The sequence below is a fragment of the Salvelinus alpinus genome, chromosome 15 (assembly GCF_045679555.1).
Source record: "Salvelinus alpinus chromosome 15, SLU_Salpinus.1, whole genome shotgun sequence".
Classification (NCBI taxonomy): Eukaryota; Metazoa; Chordata; class Actinopteri; order Salmoniformes; family Salmonidae; genus Salvelinus; species Salvelinus alpinus.
In genome coordinates this window covers 22,030,980-22,055,309 of record NC_092100.1, presented here as the reverse complement: position 1 = coordinate 22,055,309, position 24,330 = coordinate 22,030,980, and the positions used below count along the sequence as shown (strand labels likewise).

The following is a 24,330-nucleotide window of genomic DNA, read 5'->3' as shown; positions in this document are numbered from 1 at the left end:
ATTTATAAATAATGTACATTATAGAGTCCATCATCATCTTTCATATCAACACAGTGTATTACAATCAGCCTAGAACTTAGTCTTCTGTCTTAGACAGACAGGGGATCTCCGGCAAGTGATTCACATCCTGCTCCAAATCAGTACCTGACATGCAGGCAGCAGAATCAAGCCCTAGCAGGTATCACCTTAGCCCTTGATCATGACAGTTCCAGTACATTACACATAAGAGTCATTGGACGAAGGTGTCTTCTGTGCTTGGTCTGAACATTAACACGCATCACTTGCGGAACAGTTTTGGAAGCATAAGGATCTTATCTTTCATATCAGAGAGAAATAATCTTCAAATTGTCTAACGACACAAATATATTGTCACTGAAAAGTACTCTCGGCTGCAACTGTGTTCAAACCGCCTTGATATGAGTCCCCTTTGTTCTTTTTCAAACAGTCTCTCTTTCTGTGCTTCTCTCTCTCTCTCTCTCTCAGGGCTGCGAGAGAAACATGAGTTGGTGCGACAGGTTTTGTTAACTGCTGCATAAAAGTACAGTAATGAAAGCAGTCGGCAGCCACAGGGGGGACTGCTCTGGACACTTGTCTCTACACAGAGAACCACCTCTCTGGATGAAAACCTACATCACACACCCAACTTTATGTCTACAATATAAAAACATGCATAAAAGCTCATACGCCATCAGCTATCAAAAGGTCAGTTCACATTTACAAAGCAGGATGTGTAAAACAGAGTTCACAATCCATAATAAAAGATGTAGGCTACTGCCAGCCGGCATTGGATATTTTTTGTAAATTGAGAGCAGGAATAGCTGTGTTTCCCTAATTCTGCTAAGTGCCTACCTGAGATACCGCAGTAGCTCGATGGTCTCCGCCGGTTCAGTCGAGCTGTGGTTCATCTTTTGTCAGCCTGGGAGGATTCAGTACAGACGCAGAAGAAGGGTAGAATGAGCTGCACTGCTTTACAGAATACACTCTTGGTCTCTGTCTGCTATTTCCCACTCAGAACGCTCTCTCTCATGTTTGTATCAGCAGCCCTTCTCTGAGAGAGACAGCCAATTAAGACGCAGGGAGATATGGACGTAGCCAGCTGATTGGCCCAGCCTGCGGTGAGTCGTAGAAGCTCAGACAGAAAGTACTGCCCCCCTCAGTGGCAAAACCAACAAACCCTCTGTGGAGAAACTGTGGAGAGTGGGGAATGCCTCAAAGCTCTGCAGATTACAATCACACAGACACAATAACAATGCCTGTCATCTTATAGAGGGGGAGGCTGGAAATGCATACAAATGTATATAGACAAATTTGAATTTGACATCTTTGGTGGCATTGAGCATAATACAACATTCACAAAATCCCATAAATACCAGATGAATGTATTGCATTTAATATATTGATGGTTTAATCTGTGCCTGAAACTTGAAGTAGATGGGATCATGGTTATATGTGTTTGAAGCATGAAAGTGAATAAAACATGTCTACGGTAAATCCCCAACTGCACACACACACAAATGATGCATGCAAGTCTATGACGCAAACACACACACACACAACCTCCATAAGCAGAAGTGTATACAGTACAGTAAAAACAACCATTGCCAATAGCTACCAAGCCAAGGGCTGTGGCTCCTAACTTGGTCGAGATATCAAACAATAGCTCATTGTTCAGGAAAGGTCAGTGCTGCTCACGACATTCTAGCCTGTTCTACATTCCAGCAGGCCTGCTCTATGAAGTTCTATCTAACAGTCAGCCAACAGCCTGCTCATTTTATGAACAATTTAAAGTCCAGTTGTTTTTGGTCAGTTTGTATAGTGTGGTGAGTGACAGGACAATGGGAAGACACTCATCTGGAGTGGACACCAATTTTGGGGGAAATTTAGATTAGACTCCTTCCTTTTTCCCCTTCTATTGAGTAAGTCCTTGTAAAAAAGGGACCCCCAAACAGCTGTACCTGTGTATTAATAGAGACAGACACATGCATGAGGCCAAGGAGATTCTTGGTGCGGTCTGCCACCCTGAGGTCATATTAAGACATTACAGCTAACAAAATCCAATTAGAGGGATTGTTGCATTTCATACAGCCAAGTAGACAAAATAAGATAAAAATGTATTCATTATTGATCAGATTCAGTAATATGTGATTATTTAAGCCTCAGCATGCCACTGACGATAAACGCTCAGGTTTTGCTAGTTTTAATGTCTATGGTTGTCATAATGTCGTCATAATACACGCGCAAACACGACCGTGACCTTATCAATATGTGTCTCCAATGTTTTTTATCTCACAGTTGTCACCGCCACCTGAGACACCTAACTGTTCCTCAAATTGGTCGAAGAGCGTGCGACCACCGGCGTTCATGACTCGAAGGGGCAACAACCAGACACATTTTGAAGAGCAGAAAGTCAAACATACCTTTTTGAACATGTGCATGGAAAAAGTTCTGCGCGGGATGGGCTACAAATTGGGGGTGACAATCGGCGAGGGAAGCTACTCCAAAGTCAAACTGGCAAGCTCCCAGAAACACAATTCTGAGGTCGCCATAAAAATTGTGGGCCGCAAAAAGGCTCCTCACGAATTGGTCCACAAGTTTCTACCCAGGGAGCTGACGCTTCTGAGGGAAGTGAGACATGACAATATTGTCCATGTGTAACAGTATAACTTTAGTCCGTCCCCTCGCCCCGGGCGCGAACCAGGGACCATCTGCACACAACAACTGACACCCACGAAGCGTCGTTACCCATCACACCACAAAAGCCGTGGCCCTTGCAGAGCAAGGGGAACCACTACTTCAAGGTCTCAGAGCAAGTTACGTCACCGATTGAAAAGCTATTAGCGCGCACCACCGCTAACTAGATAGCCATTTTCACATCCGTTACACATGTGCACGAATTCATCGAGGTTTGCAACGGCCGACTATACATCGTGATGGAAGCGGCAACAACGGACCTTCTCCAAAAAATCTAAGAGGTAAATTCCATCCCCATTGTCCAAGCCAAAACCATGTTCTCCCAGATTGTCAGTGCTGTGAACTATCTCCATCAACACAACATCGTCCACCGAGACATGAAATGTGAGAATGTACTGCTGACTAGGGACAACCAAGTCAAGATCACGGACTTTGGTTTTGGGAGGTTTGCCATGGGCTATCCTGAGCTGAGCAGCACTTACTGTGGTTCCGCGACCTACGCCGCACCCGAGGTACTGCTTGGAGTTCCATACGACCCCAAGAAATATGACGTCTGGAGCCTGGGTGTGATTCTGTATGTCATGGTCACTGGGTGCATGCCTTACGACGATTCCAATGTCCGCAAACTCCCTCGCGCTCAGCGCAAGGCCTTGGTCTACCTGGATGACGTAACCGTGGAAGAGCCATGCCAGCTGTTCATTGCCTATCTGTTGCAGTTCAGCCCTTCTTCCCGCCAGACAATCCAACAGGTAGCAGAGCAGTCTTGGTTGCAATAGGCAAGGATGTGCATGATTAAATCATGTGTACCCTAATTGGAAATCCGACCACTTTCATTTGTTAATTTAGGTTAATGATAGCTATTAGCTGCTGGACATATTGTAGGTCTATTCATGTGCTAATTTATTCAGATGTATTCATGAAGTTATTTTGTCTTTTGAACAATATAAAGCTATAAGTAGACTGTTGGGAGACAAAAAAAAGCTACAACCAAAAAGTCAAACATTCAATAATGTGTTGTACTGTAGGCCTGGCTACTTTGCATAGTCTACTTTTCTCTTCCATTCGTAATGAAACACATGGAGCGAACATTTTTCACTGAACCTACCAACTGACCTGTTGAAACAGATGAGTCGTATACTATTGTAACAATATCTGAAGCTTCGTTTACACCTGTAAATCAAAAGGATTTGACAGTTAAATATGCAACCACGCACAAATCTTCCTCACTTTAAAAACGCTCAGCTTCAAAATGTCAAGCAGAGACACACACAGGTATCTTCTCTTGAACCGAAGAGAGCGCGCGGCCTGTGACCTGAGCGTCAACGCAATCAAGGGGGAAAGACACACTGCTTGCATGTGATGCATGACCGATGCATGAAGAGACAACTGACGCAACCGCTCTAAACTGGCGCAGTACAATGCTGTGCTCGCCAAACCACTGGAGTTAAGAGGGGCCAGAGGGAGAATCATCTCTAGTCAAAGAGAAGCGTGGGGAAATTAAGACGCACTTCCCTCTGACCAAACTCCATCTCAGCTGTACTTATGCCGAAGGTGGTTGACAGAATTGAGCGCTAAGGGCATCCAGAGGATTTTACGCACACATTTAACATATTTTACGCACGCCTATGCAGTCTTTCTTTTGATGGGAAATTGACATTCTGCTGAATTCTAATTCATGCCGTGCTGCTGCACCTACGTGGATTGCCAAAATAGAAGCGTTGAGAGAACACAACTGTCATTTTAATGTTACGGCTTTTTCCATATAGGCCCATCGTTTGAATTTTAGACCGAAACATCTGATCAATCTTGGGCAACTTCAATTGATGATGCATTTGAGTGCAATAAAAACTTAATCCCTTGTGACATATGGATTTGAAAGATCAGGCCAATAAGCCTGATCATGTTATAAACTACAAGGTGCAATCCAATACAAAAAATGTGAACATTTCAAAAGTCAGCAAGTCATTCAAGTCAATATTACACTTTATAACAATACACAAACCCCAGAATAAAAATGGTTAAAATTAGTTTTATTATTATTACTTGACAGAGCAGAGAAAAAAACAAAAAAACAAATAGAAGCATTTCTTGTAAACAAAAAAAAGAAAGGTTTTCAGGGTTAGGTGCTATCCCGTAGTCTAAACAGTACTAGCACCCCTGGTAAAACGGAATGGTGTTGGTTGTCAAACTGCAGCAGGCAGTATTCAGGACAGCACAGTAATGGCTGCTGGAACAGGTCATTGCTAGATGGATACAGCTTATGTGAAATTGACATCGAAAGTTTTTGTATTTTCGTTAACCCTAATCCTTTTCCTAACCTTAACCTCATTCCCCTAACCTGCTACGAAGTCATTTTTGGCCAATTCGACAAATAAGCTGTAGCCGTTCTAGCCATAACTCCTGGAACACTGGCCAGGACAATCACCATCAGCCATCATGTGTCTGAGAGCAGGGCTCCAAGAGATTGACAAACAGGCAAATCTCAAATGACACCCTATATAGTTGAACACTTTTACTCACAGCTCTTTATTAAGTAGTTCACTATATGGAGAATGTGGTGTTATTAGAGCTGCAAGCAAATGAATCCATCTGAAATCTGATCTAGGGGCAGCTATGAAAAAACAAGGTACCAAAATGATAATAGGTGATCAGACAAATAGCTTAAGGTTACAGAAAACAACAGGGTTCATATGAAAATGTATTAATTAATTAAGACTGTACTGTCTAAGGACACACACACTGCTATCAAAACGTATCAGGAGAAAGCATGGGCATTTGTAGGAGGAAAAAAATTGAAAAATAAATGTGGCTGCACAAGACACAACCTGCATTGTTGTTTGATCATTTCCTTTCAGATTAATTTCTACTAGGCCACTGAACTGTTGTGTAGTTCTGAACCATGTTGTTTTGATACAGAAGCGCCCAACCAACCAACCAACCAGAAGCGCAACCATATACTGACACGTCTTATTCCTTCTGAGAGGGAGCTTTGTAGGCATGGTGCATTTTTCAACAGCTTCTCACCCTGTACTGCACCACCTATAAAAGTAAAATACCGCTGGCTTTTCCACCAGATGGGCTAGCTAGCTAATTAAGGGACGTGACAACTCATACACTCACCTTTGTAAAAGAAAATACTAAAAGTATAATGTTGCTAGGGCTTCACATAACTACATTCTGAAAGCTGTCCAGCCTTTTAGATCAATGAGTGGGCGTGTAGGAACCGCTGGACACATGTAATCTAGAGTAGAGATCCATTGGAACTGAGGGCATAAACAATATCTTAACTAATGACCCTACAAATACACCCAGAGACGACATTTGCCTAGAAGAAAAGTAATGCACCACAACCGATGACTAAAAGCAAAATGATTTCATAAGATCACGTCCCTTCCCCCCCTCTTGCATTTCAGGAAAACAAGCACATCCTGTCTTTATTTTAACGCTGAGGGTTAAAACAGAAGAAAGAAGGGATCCATTTGGGTGCAACAATTTCTTTGGAAGGTAACATTTTTTCAAAACTATTTTCAAGAATAGTCCTCTCACAATGTGTTCTGTGTTTGTACATACAGTATTAAGTCAGTTACTTCATGTTTTTTTCAGCTTAGAAAACAAGTCTTTAAAAAATGTTTACACTAAACTATCAGATGTAAAACCACCTCAACAGTAATGTTACCTTTCAAACACAGACCTCCACGAGTCCAGTTCCAAAATAGTACAATCTCTCGACACAGGATATGATTTACAGAAAAAAAAAAAAAATGAATCTAACATTCAACCATACAAAATAACCAGACACACTGTAGGCTTCTTCTCAGTTCTGCACCACTGTCGGATCAAAGAGAGGCATTCTGTATGTATAGATGTTTAGATTTTTCCCCCAAGTCTTTTTTATTATTTTGTTTTTGCAAAGCTGAAGCCATTTTCATATTCCATGGATGGTCCTCTAGTCTCAGTCAGTCAGAGAGGCCAGAGAGACCTGGTCCTGGCTCTTCTAGGTAGAAGGGAGGGGGGCGGGGGTGTTAACTGTCCTGTCACCTGCAGAGCCAAATATACTACTGGCCTGGGACATCCACCCCTCTTAGTGCAAATGTGTGAAGATCAGAACTGACCATGGAGGACAGGGCAGAGGGGCACCAAAACTGTTTGAGAGAGATGAAGTCCATGCAACCCCTTTGACCCATGGGATGTAGCGTATCTCAGAGCCCTGTACCCACCCAGTAACACCAGTACTCCACAATGGAACTGAAGACTCCGGACATCAGAGAAAGATGGTGGGTATTGTTTTTATTTCATAACTCCAGAGTAGATCATCTGGTGTTGTTTTCCCAAGAGGATTCCATTATTAGGTTAATCATGAGAATGACTATTATTAAGATTGATAATAAGTGGTGGTGTTATTTCCATGTGTTGGCTGTCTGGGAGATGGAGCGGGAGGGAATCATGTCCAGAAGATACTCTCTCTGGCGCTCCAGGTTGGCTGAGGTGGTGGTCTTGTGGACAGACAGGCTGGGATTCACATAGGCCATGGTCACACCTGAAGGAAGACAACAACCACAGCAGTGAGTATACAGGACAGGAACATGTTCATTAGGCCCAAACAGCAGACATCTCAAACACCCTGTACCATGAGTTAGCCTGTCTGCAGGCTACACAGCCAGACCCTGTACCATCAGTTAGCCTGTCTGCAGGCTACACAACCAGACCCTGTACCCTCAGTTAGCCTGTCTGCAGGCTACACAACCAGACCCTGTACCCTCATTTAGCCTGTCTGCAAGCTATACAGCCATAGCAGAATAAAAGGACACAATTACATTTTAGTCACTTAGCCAGAGCAACTTACAAAAGCAATTAGGATTAAGTGCCTTGCTCAAGGGCACAGGTTCTTCACCTAATCGGCTCTGGGATTTGAACTAGAGATCTTTCAGTTTCTGGCCTAAGGCTTTTAACTGCTCGGCTGACTACCACTCAACCTGTAGAAGGCCCCGACGAATGAAACAATTCTACAATGAGTCTAACACAAGGAATAATAACATAGGAAAGACAAGGGAAAAAAATAAAACTAACAAAAAGAAAGAAAGAAAGAAAGAGAGAGAGAGAGAGAGAGAGAATCTACATATCAGACTGACTGTCACCACATTGAAGTAAAAACAAACCTTCCACAACCTTTAGTGACACCAGGATGCATTTCAGGTCACTAGGTAGGGAGAGAATGGAGAGGAGAACAGATGCAGAGAGAAAGGAGGTGAGGACAGGCTTGTCTCTGTCCTGTAGAGATTCATCTACCTGAGTTCCCGGTGGTCTGCTTCCTCCAGGCGTTGGGGTTGGCCGAGGGGTTACTGCTGCTGCTGCCCTTTGTCCCCTGCGCCGGGCGCATGGCATGCTTACCTGGCCTGCTGACCAGCGAGGCTGCGGTCACAGCGTTCTGCAGCTGCTGAGAGGACGTGGAGAACGAGTGAGTGACACTGCGAGACCCCACCACCTGCTGCACACTACGGGACATCTGACCAGAGCTCTGAGAGAAGGGAAAAAACAGGAACGTTAGTAATTAACCAATGTGTTCATAGACTCAAAAAGTATGCCAGTTTTTTTTCTTCTTCCAGGAATCAAAAAATGTACATCAGACAAGCTTCCCCTTCCTTATGAGTTAGTCGTGAGAGTATTTGGTTTTAAATATACTTAATTATCAAAAGTAAAAGTATAATCATTTCAAATTTCTTACATTAGGCAAACCAGATGGTGCCATTTTCTTGTTTTTTATTTACGGATAACCAGGGGTAGACTTCAACACTCAAACATCATTACAAATTAAGCATGTGTGTTTAGTGACCAGAGGCAGTAGGGATGACCGCTGATGTTCTCTTGATAAGTGTGTGAATTAGGACATTTTATTTTCCTGCTAAGCATTTAAAATGTAACGAGTACTTTTTGGTTGAAGGGAAAATGTACATACTTTTTTTTAGGAATGTAGTGAAGTAACAGTTGTTATAAATAGTGAAGTACAGATACCCCAAAAAACTACTTAAGTGGTACTTGAAAGTATTTTTACACCACTGGTGTGTAGCGTTTGTGTTGTGTCCCACTGCTGACCTGCTTGATGGAGGAGTGGTGGCGGGCCATAGGCGTGCCTCTATGCTGCTGGAGCTGGAGCTGGGCTCTCGCCTGCTTGTACTGTTGAGACACCAGCAAATGCTGCTGCTGCTCACTCTTCATCCTTGAGGAAGAAGAGGGCATTTTGGAGACGGGAGAGGCAGCCTGCTGGAGGATCCGCTGCTCTATCTCCTGCTCCTGCTGCAGGGCCTTGACGAAGGCCGCCTTCAGACGGTTGGTGTGCTGCGCCTTCAGGGCCTTCTTCAGGTTGGACGACATGCACTGGTCGCACAGGACAGGGCCGCTCTTCTCCGAGCGCCAGCGCGACGTGAAATCCGTCTTGCACTGGGCGCAGGTGTGCGGCTCCATAGGGATGGGGGTCACCGGGGCCACTGATTGACCCTGTTTCTTGCCTGAGAGTGAAATACCGAAAAATGACATGTCAGTATTATGTACCTTAGGCCAGTACTTTTCAAATAGCGCAAGGTGCTAGAATGAGAAGAATCCATGGCAGCCAACAAACAACTCACTGTAAGAGATTAGCTAAGATTACTACTACCACCATAAAGACCTTATGCTGACGCAAGGAATCAATATTTTTGAATAAAAGTATAAACCCACCCCGTCCCAGTGTGTCCAGCAGGTTCTGCACCACCTCCTCCAGGCCCATCAGGTAGATGAACTCGTTGTTGGCTGCTGACGGCAGGAAGTCACTTTTGGAGTCACTTTTATTGTAAATAAGATTACAATATGTTTCTAAACAGGTCTACATTAATGTGAACGCTACCATTAGTAATGGGCAGTCCTGAATGGATTGCGAATAATGAGTGAGAAAGTTAGACGCACAAATATCATACCGTAAAAATATATTTTCACATGTATTTATCGATATATTTTGTAAATATACACTACCGTTCAAAAGTTTGGGGTCACTTAGAAAAGTCCTTATTTTTGAAAGCACACTTTTTGTCCATTAAAATAACATCAAATTGATCAGAAATACAGGGTACACATTGTTAATGTTGTAAATGACTATTGTAGCTGGAAACGGCTGATTCTTTATGGAATATCTACATAGGCTTACAGAGGCCCATTATCAGCAACCATCACTCCTGTGTTCCAATGGCACGTTGTTAATCCAAAGTTTATCATTTTAAAAGGTTAATTGATCATTAGAAAACCCTTTTGCATTTATGTTAGCAATGATGTTGTCCTGATTAAAGAAGCAATAAAACTGGCCTTCTTTAGACTAGTTGAGTATCTGGAGCATCAGCATTTGTGGGTTTGATTACAGGTTCAAAATGGCCAGAAACAAAGGACTTTCTTCTGAAACTCGTCAGTCTATTCTTGTTCATAGAAATGAATGCTATTCCATGTGAGAAATTGCCAAAAAACTGAAGATCTCGTACAACGCTGTGTACTACTTACTCCCTTCACAGAAAGCGCAAACTGGCTCTAACCAGAATAGAAAGAGTGGGAGGCCCCGGTGCACAACTGAGCAAGAGGACAAGTACATTAGTGTCTCTAGTTTGAGAAACAGACGCCTCACAAGTCCTCAACTGGCAGCTTCATTAAATAGTACCCGCAAAACACCAGTCTCAATGTCAACAGTGAAGAGGTGACTCCGGGATGCTGGCCTTCTAGGCAGAGTTCCTCTGTCAAGTGTCTGTGTTCTTTTGCCCATCTTAATCTTTTCTTTTTATTGGCCAGTCTGAGAAATGGCTTTTTCTTTGCAACTCTGCCTAGAAGGCCAACATCCCGGAGTCGCCTCTTCATTGCTGATGTTGAGACTGGTGTAAGCCTTTGTAGATATTCCATTAAAAATCAGCCATTTCCAGCTACAATAGTAATTTACAACAATAACAATGTCTACACTGTATTTCTGATCAATTTGATCAAAAATGTGCTTTTCTTTCAAAAACAAGAACAATTCTAAGTGACCCCAAACTTTTTAACGGTAGTGTATTTTTTAAATGTATTTGGTAATGTTACTTTTGATTGTATTTGTAAGAAATATGTGTTTACATTCAAATGTATGGCAAATATTTAAAAAATTACCAATCATACCGTAATGAAATCTATATTATTTGATTTTACTTTTCAAGGCAGAAACATTTACATACATTCAGGCAGTCATACAACAAGGCATTAACTAACAGTCATTGATGTGGGAGAAGTTACTTTCGATCAGTCAGACATAGACCTACAGTACCAGCCAAAGGTTTGGACACACCTACTCATCCTAGGGTTTTTCTTTATTTTGACTATTTTCTACATTGTAGAATAATAGCGAAGACATCAAAACTATGAAATAACACATATGGAATAATTTGTGTAACACCAAATAAGTGTAAAGTAGGCACCCTTTGCCTTGACAGCTTTGCACGCTCTTGGCATTCTCTCAACCAGCTTCACCTGGAATGTTTTTCCAACAGGTCATCTGATGCAGCACTCCATCACTCTACTTCTTGGTCAAATAGCCCTTACACAGCCTGGAGGTGTGTTGGCTATTTGTCCTGTTGAAAAACAAATGATAGTCCCACTAAGCACAAACCAGATGGGATGGAGTATTGCTGCAGAATGCTGCTGTAGCCATGCTGGTTAAGTGTGCCTTGAATTCTAAATAAATCACAGACAGTGTCACCAGCAAAGCACCCCCAAACCATCACACCTCTTCCTCCATGCTTCACGGTGGGAACGACACATGCAGAGATCATTCTGTTCACCTACTCTGCGTCTCGAAAAGACACGGCTGTTAGAACCAAAAATCTCAAATTTGGACTCATCAGACCAAAGGACAGATTTCCACTGGTCTAATGTCCATTGCTCGTGTTTCTTGGCCCAAGCAAGACTCTTCTTATTATTGGTGTCCTTTAGTAGTGGTTTCTTTGCAGCAATTCAACCATGATGGCCTGATTCACACAGTCTCATCTGAACAGTTAATGTTGAGATGTGTCTGTTACTTGAACTCTGTGAAGCATTTATTTGGGCTGCAATCTGAGGTGCAGTTAACTCTAATGAACTTATCCTCTGCAGCAGAGGTAACTCTGGGTCTTCCTTTCCTGTGGCGGTCCTCACGAGAGCCAGTTTCATCATAGCGCTTGATGGTTTTTGTGACTGCACTTGAAAAAATGTCCAGATTGACTGACCTTCATGTCTTAAAGTAATGGACTGTCGTTTCTCTTTGCTTATTTGAGCTGTTCTTGCCATAATATGGACTTGGTCTTTTACCAAATAGGGCTATCTTCTGTATACACCCTACCTTGTCACAACACAACTGATTGGCTCAAACGCATTAAGAAGAAAATCAATTCCACAAATTAACTTCTAACAAGGCACACTTGTTAATTTAAATGCAATCCAGGTGACTACCTGATGAAGCTTGTGGAGAGAATACCAAGAGTGTGCAAAGATGTCATCAAGGCAAAGGGTGGCTACTTTGAAGAATCTAAAATCTAAAATATATTTTGATTTGTTTAACGCTTTTTTTTGGTTACTACATGATTCCATATGTGTTATTTCATAGTTTTGATGTCTTCACTATTATTCTACAATGTAGAAAATAGTACAATTAACAATGAATGAGCAGGTGTGTTCAAACTTTGGACTGGTGCTGTACATGGAAACATTAAGCAATCTGGGAATAAAGAAATAAAGGGCAGGAAGCTATGAGTTTCAGATGGTTTTCTTAAAAATGGCATTGTTGGTTAAGGGCTTGTAAGTAAGCATTTCACGGTAAGGTCTACTACACCTGTTGTATTCAGCGCATGTGACAAATACAATTTGATTTCTAAAGGGGGGAAGATTCTATGGAAAGGGCTTTTATAATACAGGGTAAAAAAGGGGTGGTATTAGGTAGGTGGGCGAAATGGTGACAGCCTTAACAATGGACAATGGCGTGTAAAAGCGCAACCTTTAGTAACAGTGTACAACATAACAATTAAACTGGCATGACACTCGCATGTGTTTAACCCAAAGAGAGCGTATACAAGGCCTCCTACAAGCCACGCCTCCAGATCCTCTAATAGGCTTACACAGCTACAACATATTTTGTCAACATTTATTTTTATTGTACTTGACACATACCAAAAGCACTACAATGCATTCAAATGCATTTAAATGACTACACAAATTACTCCAAACATGATACATTATTAGTCATGTAGTGGATCCATGTCTTTCACATCTTGGGCACTAGATTTTTTCATAATTTAATTAAACTGAAGACAGGCACTTCCTAAAGTCCTTTTTTTATGTAACCTCTTGAGATGGCAACTGTTTTATGAAGTTTAACAAAACTATGTTTTTTTACTCACCATAACAATTTAAATAATCTCCACTAACCATGTTTCCATCCACAGTTTTCATGAGAGTAAAGTCATACCATTATATATGTTTTACTGTCACGATAGCTGTGATAGAAACGGGAAGTTTTGGTACAATTTTATAAATGACGACATAATTTGTTCGTTCGACATGGTGGGATCTTTTTTGTCTGTAAAATGTATTATGCGAGAAACGGCTTTATGCGCAAATATTGATATAATAACCATCATATCGAAATAAACTCACGCGATTATATGTTGTGTGGTCCTCCCACTACGATTTGAGAAACCATGCAGTTTATTAGGCTACAGATGACATAAATTATGATCAACTTCACAGGGTGGTGAAAGTGCACGATGATCTTGATGCTCCTTTCCAATAAATATCGATGGTCTTATTCTTGTGACATGATGATCGATGTTTGACAAATAAAATTCTCGCTCTTATCCATAATAATCTCATCATATAGACTAGCATACCCACACTGTATCTGGAAACTGTTGGCCAGAGCGCACGTACCAAGACCAGAGTAGGCACATTTGCTATTTAATACAAACGTTTTTGTGACAAAACTATCGGTAGAGCTGAAAATGCGATGGAACATTTTTGATTTTTATTCTGTACATGAAAGCGTAAGTGAAAAACTACATTTTGTGTGCACTACTTCATCACGCACAGGTCAGTTTGGTGGAGACACCACTGGTGGGAAAATGCGACTATTTTGTTTATGCAGATTTTGGAATATTCGCATCAAATTTAATCGCCAATTGGATGGAAACCTAGCTACTGGGCAATACGTAAAGACTAATTTAAGAATCCTCTGAAGGGGCAAACTATGTCATATGCCGAATTAGGAAATACCTTGGCCACCCTGTAGACCAGATGTCATAGCCATGCATTTCTGGAATTGTCATGCATTACATGCATTTGAGCAAAGATGCACATGTATGTACATGCATCTCTGGAATACATGTAATATCTCTGGAATACATTTAAGGCATTTTAAGTGAAATATATTGAAATGTATTTCTTTTTTGTATTGGACTATGTGGACATGTGGATGAGTGTAACTTGCTCTGAGGTGCCCACCTCCAGGTACCATGTCATGCTGTTATTTTTTATTTTATTTAACCTTTATTTAACCTTTATTTAACTAGGCAAGTCAGTTAAGAACAAATTCTTATTTACAATGACGGCCTACTCCGGCCAAACCCCGACGACGCTGGGCCAATTGTGCGCCGTCCTATGGGACTCCCAATCACGGCCGGATGTGATACAGCCTGAATTCGAACCAGGTACTATAGTGACGCCTCTTGCACTGAGATGCAGTGCCTTAGACCGCTACACCACTCAAGAGCCATGTAATGGACTGATTAGCTAACATGCAACCCTGATTTACAAGTGATGAAATTATACTTTAGGACGGCAGCAGGGACATGGTTAGCATACCAACACTAAATTAAACATGACTAGCTGATTCAATCACAGGAACAGTAATTATAATTCATTCAGGCATCTTGATCCCGCTAAGGAAGACAGGTGGAGAGAGGTTGGAACTGCCTAGAATACACGCAGCAGGAACAGTTAGATTTTCTAGGGCAGATGTATGTTTTGTCTGTAGTCTCTGCCAATATCTAATCAAAGTACTAAAAGCAATACTCTTAGATCAATGTATGCAAATGGTATTCAGAGTTATGGTTTGATATTATATATATATATATTTAAAAAACTCCATACATTTATAAATAATGTACATTATAGAGTCCATCATCATCTTTCATATCAACACAGTGTATTACAATCAGCCTAGAACTTAGTCTTCTGTCTTAGACAGACAGGGGATCTCCGGCAAGTGATTCACATCCTGCTCCAAATCAGTACCTGACATGCAGGCAGCAGAATCAAGCCCTAGCAGGTATCACCTTAGCCCTTGATCATGACAGTTCCAGTACATTACACATAAGAGTCATTGGACGAAGGTGTCTTCTGTGCTTGGTCTGAACATTAACACGCATCACTTGCGGAACAGTTTTGGAAGCATAAGGATCTTATCTTTCATATCAGAGAGAAATAATCTTCAAATTGTCTAACGACACAAATATATTGTCACTGAAAAGTACTCTCGGCTGCAACTGTGTTCAAACCGCCTTGATATGAGTCCCCTTTGTTCTTTTTCAAACAGTCTCTCTTTCTGTGCTTCTCTCTCTCTCTCTCTCAGGGCTGCGAGAGAAACATGAGTTGGTGCGACAGGTTTTGTTAACTGCTGCATAAAAGTACAGTAATGAAAGCAGTCGGCAGCCACAGGGGGGACTGCTCTGGACACTTGTCTCTACACAGAGAACCACCTCTCTGGATGAAAACCTACATCACACACCCAACTTTATGTCTACAATATAAAAACATGCATAAAAGCTCATACGCCATCAGCTATCAAAAGGTCAGTTCACATTTACAAAGCAGGATGTGTAAAACAGAGTTCACAATCCATAATAAAAGATGTAGGCTACTGCCAGCCGGCATTGGATATTTTTTGTAAATTGAGAGCAGGAATAGCTGTGTTTCCCTAATTCTGCTAAGTGCCTACCTGAGATACCGCAGTAGCTCGATGGTCTCCGCCGGTTCAGTCGAGCTGTGGTTCATCTTTTGTCAGCCTGGGAGGATTCAGTACAGACGCAGAAGAAGGGTAGAATGAGCTGCACTGCTTTACAGAATACACTCTTGGTCTCTGTCTGCTATTTCCCACTCAGAACGCTCTCTCTCATGTTTGTATCAGCAGCCCTTCTCTGAGAGAGACAGCCAATTAAGACGCAGGGAGATATGGACGTAGCCAGCTGATTGGCCCAGCCTGCGGTGAGTCGTAGAAGCTCAGACAGAAAGTACTGCCCCCCTCAGTGGCAAAACCAACAAACCCTCTGTGGAGAAACTGTGGAGAGTGGGGAATGCCTCAAAGCTCTGCAGATTACAATCACACAGACACAATAACAATGCCTGTCATCTTATAGAGGGGGAGGCTGGAAATGCATACAAATGTATATAGACAAATTTGAATTTGACATCTTTGGTGGCATTGAGCATAATACAACATTCACAAAATCCCATAAATACCAGATGAATGTATTGCATTTAATATATTGATGGTTTAATCTGTGCCTGAAACTTGAAGTAGATGGGATCATGGTTATATGTGTTTGAAGCATGAAAGTGAATAAAACATGTCTACGGTAAATCCCCAACTGCACACACACACAAATGATGCATGCAAGTCTATGACGCAAACACACACACACACAACCTCCATAAGCAGAAGTGTATACAGTACAGTAAAAACAACCATTGCCAATAGCTACCAAGCCAAGGGCTGTGGCTCCTAACTTGGTCGAGATATCAAACAATAGCTCATTGTTCAGGAAAGGTCAGTGCTGCTCACGACATTCTAGCCTGTTCTACATTCCAGCAGGCCTGCTCTATGAAGTTCTATCTAACAGTCAGCCAACAGCCTGCTCATTTTATGAACAATTTAAAGTCCAGTTGTTTTTGGTCAGTTTGTATAGTGTGGTGAGTGACAGGACAATGGGAAGACACTCATCTGGAGTGGACACCAATTTTGGGGGAAATTTAGATTAGACTCCTTCCTTTTTCCCCTTCTATTGAGTAAGTCCTTGTAAAAAAGGGACCCCCAAACAGCTGTACCTGTGTATTAATAGAGACAGACACATGCATGAGGCCAAGGAGATTCTTGGTGCGGTCTGCCACCCTGAGGTCATATTAAGACATTACAGCTAACAAAATCCAATTAGAGGGATTGTTGCATTTCATACAGCCAAGTAGACAAAATAAGATAAAAATGTATTCATTATTGATCAGATTCAGTAATATGTGATTATTTAAGCCTCAGCATGCCACTGACGATAAACGCTCAGGTTTTGCTAGTTTTAATGTCTATGGTTGTCATAATGTCGTCATAATACACGCGCAAACACGACCGTGACCTTATCAATATGTGTCTCCAATGTTTTTTATCTCACAGTTGTCACCGCCACCTGAGACACCTAACTGTTCCTCAAATTGGTCGAAGAGCGTGCGACCACCGGCGTTCATGACTCGAAGGGGCAACAACCAGACACATTTTGAAGAGCAGAAAGTCAAACATACCTTTTTGAACATGTGCATGGAAAAAGTTCTGCGCGGGATGGGCTACAAATTGGGGGTGACAATCGGCGAGGGAAGCTACTCCAAAGTCAAACTGGCAAGCTCCCAGAAACACAATTCTGAGGTCGCCATAAAAATTGTGGGCCGCAAAAAGGCTCCTCACGAATTGGTCCACAAGTTTCTACCCAGGGAGCTGACGCTTCTGAGGGAAGTGAGACATGACAATATTGTCCATGTGTAACAGTATAACTTTAGTCCGTCCCCTCGCCCCGGGCGCGAACCAGGGACCATCTGCACACAACAACTGACACCCACGAAGCGTCGTTACCCATCACACCACAAAAGCCGTGGCCCTTGCAGAGCAAGGGGAACCACTACTTCAAGGTCTCAGAGCAAGTTACGTCACCGATTGAAAAGCTATTAGCGCGCACCACCGCTAACTAGATAGCCATTTTCACATCCGTTACACATGTGCACGAATTCATCGAGGTTTGCAACGGCCGACTATACATCGTGATGGAAGCGGCAACAACGGACCTTCTCCAAAAAATCTAAGAGGTAAATTCCATCCCCATTGTCCAAGCCAAAACCATGTTCTCCCAGATTGTCAGTGCTGTGAACTATCTCCATCAACACAACATCGTCCACCGAGACATGAAATGTGAGAATGTACTGCTGACTAGGGACAACCAAGTCAAGATCACGGACTTTGGTTTTGGGAGGTTTGCCATGGGCTATCCTGAGCTGAGCAGCACTTACTGTGGTTCCGCGACCTACGCCGCACCCGAGGTACTGCTTGGAGTTCCATACGACCCCAAGAAATATGACGTCTGGAGCCTGGGTGTGATTCTGTATGTCATGGTCACTGGGTGCATGCCTTACGACGATTCCAATGTCCGCAAACTCCCTCGCGCTCAGCGCAAGGCCTTGGTCTACCTGGATGACGTAACCGTGGAAGAGCCATGCCAGCTGTTCATTGCCTATCTGTTGCAGTTCAGCCCTTCTTCCCGCCAGACAATCCAACAGGTAGCAGAGCAGTCTTGGTTGCAATAGGCAAGGATGTGCATGATTAAATCATGTGTACCCTAATTGGAAATCCGACCACTTTCATTTGTTAATTTAGGTTAATGATAGCTATTAGCTGCTGGACATATTGTAGGTCTATTCATGTGCTAATTTATTCAGATGTATTCATGAAGTTATTTTGTCTTTTGAACAATATAAAGCTATAAGTAGACTGTTGGGAGACAAAAAAAAGCTACAACCAAAAAGTCAAACATTCAATAATGTGTTGTACTGTAGGCCTGGCTACTTTGCATAGTCTACTTTTCTCTTCCATTCGTAATGAAACACATGGAGCGAACATTTTTCACTGAACCTACCAACTGACCTGTTGAAACAGATGAGTCGTATACTATTGTAACAATATCTGAAGCTTCGTTTACACCTGTAAATCAAAAGGATTTGACAGTTAAATATGCAACCACGCACAAATCTTCCTCACTTTAAAAACGCTCAGCTTCAAAATGTCAAGCAGAGACACACACAGGTATCTTCTCTTGAACCGAAGAGAGCGCGCGGCCTGTGACCTGAGCGTCAACGCAATCAAGGGGGAAAGACACACTGCTTGCATGTGATGCATGACCGATGCATGAAGAGACAACTGACGCAACCGCTCTAAACTGGCGCAGTACAATGCTGTGCTCGCCAAACCACTGGAGTTAAGAGGGGCCAGAGGGAGAATCATCTCTAGTCAAAGAGAAGCGTGGGGAAATTAAGACGCACTTCCCTCTGACCAAACTCCATCTCAGCTGTACTTATGCCGAAGGTGGTTGACAGAATTGAGCGCTAAGGGCATCCAGAGGATTTTACGCACACATTTAACATATTTTACGCACGCCTATGCAGTCTTTCTTTTGATGGGAAATTGACATTCTGCTGAATTCTAATTCATGCCGTGCTGCTGCACCTACGTGGATTGCCAAAATAGAAGCGTTGAGAGAACACAACTGTCATTTTAATGTTACGGCTTTTTCCATATAGGCCCATCGTTTGAATTTTAGACCGAAACATCTGATCAATCTTGGGCAACTTCAATTGATGATGCATTTGAGTGCAATAAATACTTAATCCCTTGTGACATATGGATTTGAAAGATCAGGCCAATAAGCCTGATCATGTTATAAACTACAAGGTGCAATCCAATACAAAAAATGTGAACATTTCAAAAGTCAGCAAGTCATTCAAGTCAATATTACACTTTATAACAATACACAAACCCCAGAATAAAAATGGTTAAAATTAGTTTTATTATTATTACTTGACAGAGCAGAGAAAAAAAATAAAAAACAAATAGAAGCATTTCTTGTAAACAAAAAAAAGAAAGGTTTTCAGGGTTAGGTGCTATCCCGTAGTCTAAACAGTACTAGCACCCCTGGTAAAACGGAATGGTGTTGGTTGTCAAACTGCAGCAGGCAGTATTCAGGACAGCACAGTAATGGCTGCTGGAACAGGTCATTGCTAGATGGATACAGCTTATGTGAAATTGACATCGAAAGTTTTTGTATTTTCGTTAACCCTAATCCTTTTCCTAACCTTAACCTCATTCCCCTAACCTGCTACGAAGTCATTTTTGGCCAATTCGACAAATAAGCTGTAGCCGTTCTAGCCATAACTCCTGGAACACTGGCCAGGACAATCACCATCAGCCATCATGTGTCTGAGAGCAGGGCTCCAAGAGATTGACAAACAGGCAAATCTCAAATGACACCCTATATAGTTGAACACTTTTACTCACAGCTCTTTATTAAGTAGTTCACTATATGGAGAATGTGGTGTTATTAGAGCTGCAAGCAAATGAATCCATCTGAAATCTGATCTAGGGGCAGCTATGAAAAAACAAGGTACCAAAATGATAATAGGTGATCAGACAAATAGCTTAAGGTTACAGAAAACAACAGGGTTCATATGAAAATGTATTAATTAATTAAGACTGTACTGTCTAAGGACACACACACTGCTATCAAAACGTATCAGGAGAAAGCATGGGCATTTGTAGGAGGAAAAAAATTGAAAAATAAATGTGGCTGCACAAGACACAACCTGCATTGTTGTTTGATCATTTCCTTTCAGATTAATTTCTACTAGGCCACTGAACTGTTGTGTAGTTCTGAACCATGTTGTTTTGATACAGAAGCGCCCAACCAACCAACCAACCAGAAGCGCAACCATATACTGACACGTCTTATTCCTTCTGAGAGGGAGCTTTGTAGGCATGGTGCATTTTTCAACAGCTTCTCACCCTGTACTGCACCACCTATAAAAGTAAAATACCGCTGGCTTTTCCACCAGATGGGCTAGCTAGCTAATTAAGGGACGTGACAACTCATACACTCACCTTTGTAAAAGAAAATACTAAAAGTATAATGTTGCTAGGGCTTCACATAACTACATTCTGAAAGCTGTCCAGCCTTTTAGATCAATGAGTGGGCGTGTAGGAACCGCTGGACACATGTAATCTAGAGTAGAGATCCATTGGAACTGAGGGCATAAACAATATCTTAACTAATGACCCTACAAATACACCCAGAGACGACATTTGCCTAGAAGAAAAGTAATGCACCACAACCGATGACTAAAAGCAAAATGATTTCATAAGATCACGTCCCTTCCCCCCCTCTTGCATTTCAGGAAAACAAGCACATCCTGTCTTTATTTTAACGCTGAGGGTTAAAACAGAAGAAAGAAGGGATCCATTTGGGTGCAACAATTTCTTTGGAAGGTAACATTTTTTCAAAACTATTTTCAAGAATAGTCCTCTCACAATGTGTTCTGTGTTTGTACATACAGTATTAAGTCAGTTACTTCATGTTTTTTTCAGCTTAGAAAACAAGTCTTTAAAAAATGTTTACACTAAACTATCAGATGTAAAACCACCTCAACAGTAATGTTACCTTTCAAACACAGACCTCCACGAGTCCAGTTCCAAAATAGTACAATCTCTCGACACAGGATATGATTTACAGAAAAAAAAAAAAATGAATCTAACATTCAACCATACAAAATAACCAGACACACTGTAGGCTTCTTCTCAGTTCTGCACCACTGTCGGATCAAAGAGAGGCATTCTGTATGTATAGATGTTTAGATTTTTCCCCCAAGTCTTTTTTATTATTTTGTTTTTGCAAAGCTGAAGCCATTTTCATATTCCATGGATGGTCCTCTAGTCTCAGTCAGTCAGAGAGGCCAGAGAGACCTGGTCCTGGCTCTTCTAGGTAGAAGGGAGGGGGGCGGGGGTGTTAACTGTCCTGTCACCTGCAGAGCCAAATATACTACTGGCCTGGGACATCCACCCCTCTTAGTGCAAATGTGTGAAGATCAGAACTGACCATGGAGGACAGGGCAGAGGGGCACCAAAACTGTTTGAGAGAGATGAAGTCCATGCAACCCCTTTGACCCATGGGATGTAGCGTATCTCAGAGCCCTGTACCCACCCAGTAACACCAGTACTCCACAATGGAACTGAAGACTCCGGACATCAGAGAAAGATGGTGGGTATTGTTTTTATTTCATAACTCCAGAGTAGATCATCTGGTGTTGTTTTCCCAAGAGGATTCCATTATTAGGTTAATCATGAGAATGACTATTATTAAGATTGATAATAAGTGGTGGTGTTATTTCCATGTGTTGGCTGTCTGGGAGATGGAGCGGGAGGGAATCATGTCCAGAAGATACTCTCTCTGGCGCTCCAGGTTGGCTGAGGTGGTGGTCTTGTGGACAGACAGGCTGGGATTCACATAGGCCATGGTCACACCTGAAGGAAGACAACAACCACAGCAGTGAGTATACAGGACAGGAACATGTTCATTAGGCCCAAACAGCAGACATCTCAAACACCCTGTACCATGAGTTAGCCTGTCTGCAGGCTACACAGCCAGACCCTGTACCATCAGTTAGCCTGTCTGCAGGCTACACAACCAGACCCTGTACCCTCAGTTAGCCTGTCTGCAGGCTACACAACCAGACCCTGTACCCTCATTTAGCCTGTCTGCAAGCTATACAGCCATAGCAGAATAAAAGGACACAATTACATTTTAGTCACTTAGCCAGAGCAACTTACAAAAGCAATTAGGATTAAGTGCCTTGCTCAAGGGCACAGGTTCTTCACCTAATCGGCTCTGGGATTTGAACTAGAGATCTTTCAGTTTCTGGCCTAAGGCTTTTAACTGCTCGGCTGACTACCACTCAACCTGTAGAAGGCCCCGACGAATGAAACAATTCTACAATGAGTCTAACACAAGGAATAATAACATAGGAAAGACAAGGGAAAAAAATAAAACTAACAAAAAGAAAGAAAGAAAGAAAGAGAGAGAGAGAGAGAGAGAGAATCTACATATCAGACTGACTGTCACCACATTGAAGTAAAAACAAACCTTCCACAACCTTTAGTGACACCAGGATGCATTTCAGGTCACTAGGTAGGGAGAGAATGGAGAGGAGAACAGATGCAGAGAGAAAGGAGGTGAGGACAGGCTTGTCTCTGTCCTGTAGAGATTCATCTACCTGAGTTCCCGGTGGTCTGCTTCCTCCAGGCGTTGGGGTTGGCCGAGGGGTTACTGCTGCTGCTGCCCTTTGTCCCCTGCGCCGGGCGCATGGCATGCTTACCTGGCCTGCTGACCAGCGAGGCTGCGGTCACAGCGTTCTGCAGCTGCTGAGAGGACGTGGAGAACGAGTGAGTGACACTGCGAGACCCCACCACCTGCTGCACACTACGGGACATCTGACCAGAGCTCTGAGAGAAGGGAAAAAACAGGAACGTTAGTAATTAACCAATGTGTTCATAGACTCAAAAAGTATGCCAGTTTTTTTTCTTCTTCCAGGAATCAAAAAATGTACATCAGACAAGCTTCCCCTTCCTTATGAGTTAGTCGTGAGAGTATTTGGTTTTAAATATACTTAATTATCAAAAGTAAAAGTATAATCATTTCAAATTTCTTACATTAGGCAAACCAGATGGTGCCATTTTCTTGTTTTTTATTTACGGATAACCAGGGGTAGACTTCAACACTCAAACATCATTACAAATTAAGCATGTGTGTTTAGTGACCAGAGGCAGTAGGGATGACCGCTGATGTTCTCTTGATAAGTGTGTGAATTAGGACATTTTATTTTCCTGCTAAGCATTTAAAATGTAACGAGTACTTTTTGGTTGAAGGGAAAATGTACATACTTTTTTTTAGGAATGTAGTGAAGTAACAGTTGTTATAAATAGTGAAGTACAGATACCCCAAAAAACTACTTAAGTGGTACTTGAAAGTATTTTTACACCACTGGTGTGTAGCGTTTGTGTTGTGTCCCACTGCTGACCTGCTTGATGGAGGAGTGGTGGCGGGCCATAGGCGTGCCTCTATGCTGCTGGAGCTGGAGCTGGGCTCTCGCCTGCTTGTACTGTTGAGACACCAGCAAATGCTGCTGCTGCTCACTCTTCATCCTTGAGGAAGAAGAGGGCATTTTGGAGACGGGAGAGGCAGCCTGCTGGAGGATCCGCTGCTCTATCTCCTGCTCCTGCTGCAGGGCCTTGACGAAGGCCGCCTTCAGACGGTTGGTGTGCTGCGCCTTCAGGGCCTTCTTCAGGTTGGACGACATGCACTGGTCGCACAGGACAGGGCCGCTCTTCTCCGAGCGCCAGCGCGACGTGAAATCCGTCTTGCACTGGGCGCAGGTGTGCGGCTCCATAGGGATGGGGGTCACCGGGGCCACTGATTGACCCTGTTTCTTGCCTGAGAGTGAAATACCGAAAAATGACATGTCAGTATTATGTACCTTAGGCCAGTACTTTTCAAATAGCGCAAGGTGCTAGAATGAGAAGAATCCATGGCAGCCAACAAACAACTCACTGTAAGAGATTAGCTAAGATTACTACTACCACCATAAAGACCTTATGCTGACGCAAGGAATCAATATTTTTGAATAAAAGTATAAACCCACCCCGTCCCAGTGTGTCCAGCAGGTTCTGCACCACCTCCTCCAGGCCCATCAGGTAGATGAACTCGTTGTTGGCTGCTGACGGCAGGA

At 42.5% G+C, this 24,330-nt stretch overlaps 2 protein-coding genes and 2 pseudogenes across 14 annotated transcripts in view; 2 read left to right on the top strand and 2 right to left on the bottom strand.

Annotated features, from left to right (window-relative positions):
- LOC139539729 (yjeF N-terminal domain-containing 3-like) overlaps window positions 1-1,027 on the bottom strand; it is an 83,384-nt gene extending 82,357 nt beyond the window's left edge. The window contains exon 1 of the mRNA XM_071342939.1: window positions 850-1,027. Within this exon, the coding sequence (XP_071199040.1) occupies window positions 850-905 (56 nt within the window). The 5' untranslated portion in view covers window positions 906-1,027. The remainder of the gene's footprint in view (window positions 1-849) is intronic.
- A 1,399-nt stretch (window positions 1,028-2,426) lies between these two features.
- Window positions 2,427-3,467, top strand: LOC139539727 (testis-specific serine/threonine-protein kinase 6-like; annotated as a pseudogene).
- Window positions 3,468-4,704: 1,237 nt separating this feature from the next.
- Window positions 4,705-24,330, bottom strand: part of LOC139539725 (transcriptional repressor p66-alpha-like) — a 52,749-nt gene continuing 33,123 nt past the window's right edge. For 7 of the 13 annotated variants that reach the window (XM_071342932.1, XM_071342933.1, XM_071342924.1 and 4 more), the window contains 4 exons: window positions 9,403-9,492; window positions 8,782-9,194; window positions 7,978-8,206; window positions 4,705-7,228 (listed from right to left, as the gene is read on the bottom strand). In XM_071342932.1, the coding sequence (XP_071199033.1) occupies window positions 7,089-7,228; window positions 7,978-8,206; window positions 8,782-9,194; window positions 9,403-9,492 (872 nt within the window). In that variant the 3' untranslated portion in view covers window positions 4,705-7,088. Of the gene's footprint in view, window positions 7,229-7,977; window positions 8,207-8,781; window positions 9,195-9,402; window positions 9,493-19,546; window positions 22,070-22,818; window positions 23,048-23,622; window positions 24,036-24,243 lie in introns of those variants that run through there. The other 6 variants (XM_071342925.1, XM_071342930.1, XM_071342928.1 and 3 more) reach the window with 3 other exon arrangements.
- On the top strand, window positions 17,267-18,309 carry LOC139539728 (testis-specific serine/threonine-protein kinase 6-like; annotated as a pseudogene).